The sequence below is a fragment of the Charadrius vociferus genome, unplaced genomic scaffold (assembly GCF_000708025.1).
Source record: "Charadrius vociferus isolate BGI_N301 unplaced genomic scaffold, ASM70802v2 scaffold385, whole genome shotgun sequence".
NCBI classification, from domain to species: Eukaryota; Metazoa; Chordata; class Aves; order Charadriiformes; family Charadriidae; genus Charadrius; species Charadrius vociferus.
Genome location: NW_009648925.1, coordinates 1744900 through 1753982, shown reverse-complemented (window position 1 = coordinate 1753982; position 9083 = coordinate 1744900). Strand labels below are relative to the sequence as shown.

The 9083-nt window shown below is 42.9% G+C and overlaps 1 protein-coding gene across 1 annotated transcript in view; it reads right to left on the bottom strand.

The window, feature by feature from the left end:
* Window positions 1-6485, bottom strand: part of ESYT3 (extended synaptotagmin-like protein 3) — a 25372-nt gene extending 18887 nt beyond the window's left edge. The window contains exons 1-2 of the mRNA XM_009887258.1: window positions 6387-6485; window positions 5746-5822 (exon numbers count right to left, since the gene is read on the bottom strand). Coding sequence (XP_009885560.1) covers window positions 5746-5822; window positions 6387-6485 — 176 coding nt within the window. The remainder of the gene's footprint in view (window positions 1-5745; window positions 5823-6386) is intronic.
* Window positions 6486-9083: the final 2598 nt, after the last annotated feature.

Below are 9083 nucleotides of genomic sequence, written 5' to 3'. Positions count from 1 at the left end.
TTTCACAATTTGGAAACCACCTTAAGCTTTAATAAAAGTACAAACATCACCTTATGCAGAAACCGATAGCCACTCCCCAGGGAGCAGAACCTAGCAGTTTTGTTGATCCCTCTGGCAGAAAACAATTGAAGAGAACTACCAAGTTCCCTTTCAGTCCTCTGAGAAATTGCTCTTTCTGGATGCAGACACACAAACACCCTGCAGGTAAAGCAGGGTGTAAAGGTATCACAGCATAGTGAATGTGCTGTGCTTGCCGCCTGCGTGCATAATTTCACCCCATAATCAAAGGACAAGATTTTTGCTCTGACCACATGTATATGGGCAAATAGTGCTGCAGTTGCCACTAATTCACACTGTAATTTACACATAGATTCTCTCCCCCTAAAAAAAAAAAACCTTCCAAGAATGTGTAAGCCTGTGAATTTGCCTCCCTTTTTGCAAGCAAAGTTCCCGAATATTTGTTTACAGAGAGTCACTTAGAAGAATTTAAAAAGCTCATAACACACAAATTAAAGCCTTTAATGTTTGAGAATTCTCATTTCTTAAATAACCAACCTCACAGGCCATGCCAAAATTAACACAATCTTCCTTATGAGATAGTCACATAATTAAACAAACTTATTTTTACATTTATTAATTTCTACAATTTTGGCCTTATCTTACAGCTCATTACACTGGGTGCTAATAGAGCTCTGTCACAATAAAAGTCTAAATGAGAAGCCAAAATGAGTTCCTCAATTTGCAATAATTAATCCAAGAGGATTTAATTCAGCTGTTGCCAGTGTCCAACACATCAAATAATACTTGTGGTGTTTCAATTTACAACCTTTATGCCTTTCCACATAGTCAAAAACTCTTCCCACCCAGTCCTAGATGTCTCTTTTCTCCACTAACACCCCAATACATACAATCGTGTTTTAAAGTCTAGATGTCGGAGAAGCCTTTACCCCTTTTATCAGAGCCAGAACCTTTAATTATCCTTAAGTCTGCTTCATACAGGCATCACTGCCACACCAGGGTACTTGGTAGGAAGGATGCACTCTTTGTTCATTAGTTTTACTCCTCATTTCCAGTCCAAACTGCTGATGCTTTTGTCTGCCCCCTCTGCTCAGCATAACCTTGCTGTGCTCTCTGCTGTCCTCCCCCAGACAGAGCGCACCTGAGCCAAACTAAAGCCTTGACACTCAAAAGCATGTAGGGCTTTCTTTGCCACTCTGCCACTATCCACAGGACCATGCTTTACTCACCTGTGAAGGGTGGAAGAACCACCCATTTCTCTCCTAAATCACCTATTGCACAAGGTGATGCAGATAAGCATGCCTGTACCGTGGATGAGAACTGGAGAAGCTTGTACAGGTGCACATATCTGTATCTTTTCTGTGGGTGGAAAAGCTGGGTCCAGTGTTTATGTTACAAGGGCAATCCATTGGCTGAAGGCAGGGATGCTACAAGAGCACATACTGACAAGTTTGACTAACCTGGATGTCTATGTATCCCTTTAGAAAAGACACATGCAATTCTCCCCATGGGCCCCACCTTCTCATCAGCCCGCATGCTAAAAGGCCCCTTTGGTCCAGCCTTCTCAAGTGTTTTGTAAAGCAGATGACTGCTCAGTCCGACCGACCTGGGTAAATGAGCAAGTAGTATTAAACAAGTAAGAGAGACAAGAAAATGTGACCAAGTACCACAGGGTACAAGAAAAAACAGGCCACCTCTGCCTTTTCCCTTTGCCTATCAAGTCAGGCTCCTGAGGGCAAGTGTTCCTCTTCTGCTCAAGACCAGCAAGTTTCCAAAATGCTTTTAGTTTCTTGTAAGATCCTACAAACTTAGTTAACTCAAACTACACTAAAGCTCAAAGTGTAGTTACACACTTGTTTTGACTACTTTCTCCAGTTCTACACTAGATGACAGAGACTGTCTTTCCAGATCTGAAAACCTGCCAGTTAGGAAGTCCAGAGGTTCTCTTCCAATGCATACATATATTTTTTTTATACATATTAATTACTACACTATTCTTCTATGACACCTCATGTACTGTAAAAGCCACAGCGGAGCACGGAAATGAAAATTCAAAACATCTCCAATGAAAAATGATTATGAGAACTAAATCAGATTAACAAAATAGGAAGCACCTGGATTGCAAGATATTATTCTGGGAGATAATAGTGTCTTCAAATACTTTGAAACTCTGATGTTTATAGCCAATGATTACATGGCTACACAGCAGCTCAGGCAATTGCAGAATTAGTGGGAAGACAAGCAGCTGTAGGAGGTCAAGTGGATGCACTTTAAAAGTTCACATTTTGAAAAATGCCATTTTGGATAATGTTTTTGGAATGCTTTGACATTAATTCATGTGAAGAATCCAACTGTCAGCTCCCTATGCTCAGGGGACAGATTCATAATTTAGATCTAGGGCAAATCGTTTGGAGATCCCAGAGTATTGTCAGTTTATTTCTAGCTGGGATCTCACATTTAAGATTTGGGGATTTCAAATGCCAGTCTGGCAGGGATCTCATATTTCATTTAGCCACTGCATACTTTCTTATGTGTCATGTGAAAGTTGTAGGTCAGGTATATTTGCACTGGAAAGCAGACACATGAACAGAACACAGACACCAGGACCTTCAGACAGGTAAATGACAAATTTTGTCTGTACAGAAGACCTGAGGGTATGCAGTGACTATCTCAACATTTCTGTTCAGTCCTATAAGCTGTGACAAAATTTACACAACTTAATTTACACCAGCTGGGTGCATCATCTTGAGGACCGAGCAAAAGATCTTGAAGGAAGACTTCTAGTCTCCTTTCTTGCCTTTGCCAAAAGGTCTCTGTGCCTTACAAGTAATCACCTCTGAGCCTTGGTTTTCCTGCCAAAAACTCAAGTGTAGTCCTTTCACATGGGACAGTCAAGATCGCAATGAGACAGTACTCTACATAACCATTCCCAGTGCTCTTGTGCTACGGACATGTAAGCTGTTGTTAACAGATTTAATTAAAGCAGCTTCTCAAGTTCCTTTTGGTAACTCCATGCAATACCAGATCTACTGCAGCACTGGCTCTGCTGACAGCTACTGCCCATACATGCAAGGGATCTCTTAATGCTATTTTTCACAGTCTCCTAGCAAAGGATGTAATTTGTGATATCACATCACAAATTTAACAAAGAGCAAAGAAAGCTCTTCTTCACACAGCACAGACCTGTACCACAGCATTCAGTGCCACATATTATGGGGATCGGGAGCACAGATAAAAACTTGATGGACCATATGTCTACGAGTGACTATTAAAACTACACAAATGATTCCATATAGACAACAAAGGAAGGCTAAGAGGGAAAGGTTTTTTCTACTCCTGCCTTTTTCCTGTGTTTTTTCCTGGCCAAGTCAAAGACTGGGCTTCAGAGACTAGTTGCCTCCTTGATAAAACTGGAGGAAAAAATCCCTCCTCCTGTACTGCTGTGAGACTGAAAGCAAGAAGCATTTACAGAGCATGCTGAGATTTCAGGATGCAAGACGCTGCCTAACACAAAGGATGACCCAGCACCGGAGCAGGACAGAGCTGCTGTCAAGGCAGGAGTGCCATCCAGCAGGATAGCAGCACCCTGCGAGAGGCGGCTGCTCAGCCTTCCCCGCTGCAGCCACCTGGGTCAGCACCGCATGCAGTGGTGACCAGCCAACAGCCCACACTCACATGGGTTCACCAGCAAGGCAACTCCCACAAAATTACAGCTAGCAAGCACCAAGGCAAAGGAGTCATGTTTAGAATATGCAGACACCTTAATCCTTTAATATCCACCGCAACATAGCTACGCTTCTCTGAAACCTAACCCAAGAGAGGGAAGTCAGTCACTGTGCTGTCAGCATTGCAAAGTGCACCATGCTGGCACCCACAGCACATCACTCTCTTCTCCAGAGCTGTGATGCCAGGACTCAGCTCTCTGGACAGATCCAGCCATTTAAACCTCACCAGCACGCAGCGACGGAGAGGTGGTGCAAAGGGCGGCAGCCTCACATGGGGGCAGCTCAAGTCCATCTCCTCTAACCAGCTCTTCTCCCAACACCAGCTGCACTACTGCAGACACTCACTGCTATTCATGTAGCTAAGAGAGTCTACTTTGTAATGGGGGTTTGCCTCACTCCAGTAAAGTGGAGATCGACGATTTCTTTGAATAAAGAAGAGAACAAAAAACCACATGTTCCTTTGGCGATCCAGAAAGAAGCAGGTAAACAACACCACTGCTCATAGATTTGCTTCTCCCCATTCCTGGAAGTAATCCACTACCTCCTGCAGACACCGTACAATGCACAACACCCAGCTTAGTTGCAGAAACTAATGTTAATGTATTAACATAAGAGGAGCCCAGGAGAAGAGACCCCCGTCAGAGAAACAGGGTAGTCTGAACACTCCTGTGTGAATACAGAAAATATTTGTGTTATCAGATGACAGTTCAGCTTAAGTCATTGTCAGGACGAGGAACAGAAGTGTTTGGCAAGTTTGGAGATGCTGATGGGTCTGCCAGAGGGACAGGAATGAGGAGGTGGGGGAATCCCTCTGCAGAGGATTGTTAAAAGACAGTGAAAATGAGTATGTGGGAGAAGCAGCCTGGAGAAGCAGTTTAACAGCGACAAGCAGCAAACTCCTGCAGAGCCTTAAAGGCATCAAATCCCTCAATGTCAATGAGGAAAGCACGAATGATTTGCCAAAGGCCCTAAAACTGGTCTGGCTATGACAAAGACCACTTCACTGACAGCACTGAAGCACAACATGTTCTGGCTGAAAATCAAGCATGTCATTTTGCAGGGAGCAATAGTGCTCTGCCAGGGCTGGGGGTGCTGCCATGCCATTGCCACATTAAGCAGCAGGCGCAGCTCTGAGCAGCTCCATGCTATTGCCAAAACACTCAGTAATTTCATGCTGCTTTTTCCTGGCACTACCATGAAGAAAAGCCATTTAAATTAGGCAGCTCAATCGCCCACTAAACTTACAGAGCTACAGCAGCATGCAAGTGGTAATTCCCCCAGTAATTCCATTCTCCAGGCTAAATGAGGAGAGAGTTTAGCTCTGCAGTAGCTCTAATGTTAACAAAATACACAAGCTCATTCAAAACAGCCTAGAAGGTATCAAATGTTTTATCTAATTTTGTTGTTGTTGTTAATAGAGCTAGAGGCATCCTTCTGCTCAGAGAACAGCTGTAATCAAAAAAAGCAAATGTGTTAGGTGGCACATAGAACAAATGGTGAATAAAACAAGAGGATTAATCTAGGGGAAGGAATTAAAAAATAAGTAGCACAAGTAGTTCTGGAAGAACTGGAGAGGTTGGACTGAAGAGGAACGATGGTGGGGCAACAGACAGACCAAGCGCCTCCATGCCTGAGAGCTGTCAGAACAGGAAATACGGTTCCAAAACTTGGGTTCTTACTGCGATGAATGGCAAAGCCAAGGGACACATTCTTATATCCATGGCAGCAGTGATGGGCCAGAGGAGGTAACACCTGGACCTGTGCAGGTGACACTGATTTCTGACTTAAAGGCTGATGCACATCTCACCTCTGTAAGGATTGAGAACATTCAGCTGGGGGACAGATTATCTCATATCATTCTAGGTTGATATAAGATAAGGACCTTGTCACTTCATGCTGGTATTAGTGGACCACGTGTCCATTCCAGCATGACAACTCTGATGCAGGTTTCAAATGGGTAGTGATTTAAGAATCATCTACATAATCAAGGATGCAATGTTACCATATCTGCAGGTCTAGGATAACATGTCTTCTGTCGATTTCTTTGGTGTAGGCTTTTATTCCGTTGATTCTAGGGCACTGAAATAAAGACAAACAAGATACAGCATATTTAATATTTTTCAACTTAAGCCCAAGTGAAAAGTCCTACTCACTTCAATTGATCTGAGTACAGAAGCATTCATTAAAGATTTTGTATTCATTAAAGACTTTGCACAACTGCATGTAAAATATGAATAAACCACAAAAGTTTTTCCCTTAAAGAGACAGCCTTGGCAGTCCTCAGATACAGGGCTGGTAGCAAGTAGCCCATGCTGCAAGCCTTAGGAAGCACTGAAAACTCCTGTTGCAAGGGTATAACAGAAAGAAATGTGGGTATGTGCCCCTTTTTCTATCTCCAGTCCCATGATACTGACAACCACCAGGAAGGGATGTGTGCGTCTCCTGTATGATCTCTCCTTCACAGTGAAGACGCACAAGTCAACATGAGGAGGGAGCAAAGGAGGCAGCAGTGCTGTACCGTTTTCTTAAACAATCAGAGCTATTAAAAAGCTGAACTCAAACTCCCAAACAAAGGTTCTCCCCTTTGCATCTGAACTTTTCAGAAAAGACTGAACTGCAAGCATTGCAAAAGTTTCACACTACCTTCTCGCCAAAGTGGATCTTGGTAAAGGTGCATGTTTTCAGATGTACATTCTTTGCTCTGATCTTTGGTTCAAGAACCTCTTTAAATGTTTTTTCCATGATTGTCCCAAAGTATGGCCAGGCCTGTACAAGAACCTAAAGAACAGCAAAAATGGAAACACACTGAAGATTCTTTGTATAACATATCTTTTGTTGAGAAACAGACACACACATCACTGAACATCTGGCTGTTAATGCTTGTCCTTTTAAAATACCAAATCACATCTGTGCTCGCAAGTCATCCTTATGGAAGGATCCATCACAGTTCCTCAGAAAAGGAATCTGTTTTAGGAACTGAAGGGTGAGTTTTCAGCCAATAGAGTCTACTGGCTGCTTCTAACCACAGGGACTGAGCCTGCAAAGCCCAGGGTTAAAGGCTCTAAAGCACAACAGCTCCTAATTACTATAAAGTGTCACAAAGCAGGGACCTTTAGTTAGGTTTATTTACAAAAGAGTGAAATGAGCTTTTACATCAAAAAGAAAGTTTGCTAAAAAGAAAAACAGGATAGTAACTGGATGATAATTTGCAAGTTCGGCTGTTTTGCTTTGAATTCCACAGAGTCCAGTTCTGGTGAGAGCTTGACTACACTTGCTGATGGGAATATCTGCCTCAGCTCTCTGAGAACCTCTCTGGTAAGAGGAGATGCCACTACTTTTGCTAAAATAATAATACATACAGACATATGTACACATACACATACATCTATACACACATACACACACACCCCTGCTTTTTTTTTTAATCTCAGAATGAAGTGTTGTGATCAAATTCCTGAAACCTGCATCATCCAGGCACACATCTGGCTTTCACCAAAACCTCAGTGGCTACTCCATACTTCAGTGGCTCCAAGAATAAAGTACAGACACTAATATGATTGAGCTGTATTGTAGTGACTTGATAACTTTGTCAGACTTGGCCCGCAGAGTGTGTGCCGTGATGCAGCTTAGAGCAGATGGTGTCACAAACTGGAGTTCAGAGCTCCTCACCTTGTTCAGCCACTCCACTCGTTCAACATCAGGGAAGTGAACCTGGATGCAAAGAAAAATAAAGTGAGTGCCACATGCCATCTGTTTTGGCATACTGCAACACGTGCAAAAGAACAAGTTTTAGAGTAAGCTGAGATCCCTCTGCCCTCATACATACATCCTTTATAATTTACTATCTCCTTGAAAAATTGTAAAAGACAAATAATACAGTAAAAAATAGTAAAAGGCAAAAGAACATGTGCACTGATGTACCAGTATGCCTCTGGGCACATTTATATGATTAAAGCAAGTGTCATATCCTGTTTGTGATGTAAAGCAGCATTAGCTTTCTCATCCTTCTCTTGGTCATGCCTTGGGAAGCCACAAGAACCTGCTTCCCTTCAAGATCACGAGCTGCACAGGACCTGTTTCCTGTACTGGCTCACCTCAACCAGGACACCACACTTTCAAAAACAAGAATGTGCTTGGGAAACTCAATTTATTGGTTGTGGCAGCATTTCTCCACTAATACTAACACAGTGCCAATGGCCTCAGGGAAAAGAAGCACTGTGAGAGTTCAAGCCTATTAGCATACACTATCACGTGTAACCGTCCAGTATTTTCACCTCTCAGAGGTTTTTAAGATGCTAAAGACAAATTAAAATTAAGTAGTCACTCATGCATCATGTTTTCAAGTTGGACACATCAAATGCCAACAAGAAGTGTCTGTGTCCATTGCAAAATCCTTCCAGTTCCCTGAAGTGATGACATTAAGCACGGGCAGGACAGTCGGATATGACTGTCACTCGAGTAACTAACTGGTCTCTCAGACCTCACCAAGAAGCTGCTGAGTGAAGAGCCACAATCACCTTACTACAATCACACATTAAAGTCTTACGGATGGGGTATTTTCAGCCAGTGCTATAAGCCAGCAGCAGGTTATTGCAGAAGGGAAGGGCGGTGCAGCAGCTTTTCAGAATGGGCATTCAGGCCCTGCTCAGCTCTGCAAGAGGACCCGAATACAAAGGGACTCTTTTGACTGTCATCCAGCCTGGTAATAGCAATTGGGTAGGACAATACATTACCTCCTTATACAAGAGCTGTGAATTACACTCTTCAGTCAAAGGCTTGCTGTTTAATTCGGCAGCTTTCAGAGGGATGCTCAGAGATGTTTGGATGGAACGGACAGCAGCCTGCCTTTTATTTCAGCTTCATGTATGATTTCAGAGCCCATTTCCCTTGCTCAAATAATGCTTCAAATTATCTCCAATTATTACATTAAAAAAACAAAGTGATATTACCATATTCTTTATAAGCAATTTCTTTTGATGCTCTAAATAGCAACTTTTCCATTAAAGAAGACGATACAAGTTCACTGAAATGTCAGCCTACCCAGCTATTTGCATGATAAAGTGAGAATACAGCACCAGAAGGGACAATCAATACCGAAAAAACGCTGCTGACATTTTACAGTAAAGAGGATTACATGAATCCAGGGACTTCCACTTCATCTGCCAGTTTTTCATCTTTCACCAAAATGTCCTCCACCAGGGCACATAAATCCTGGGTGGCCTGAAGGCAGGTGGTCCCCAGCTCCAATGCAACTGCCAAGCACCAGTGTCCAGCAGCATTTGTTCCACAGCCCCAGATCAGTCACAGGGAGGCCACAGCATGGATGGAAATAGTGTGGCA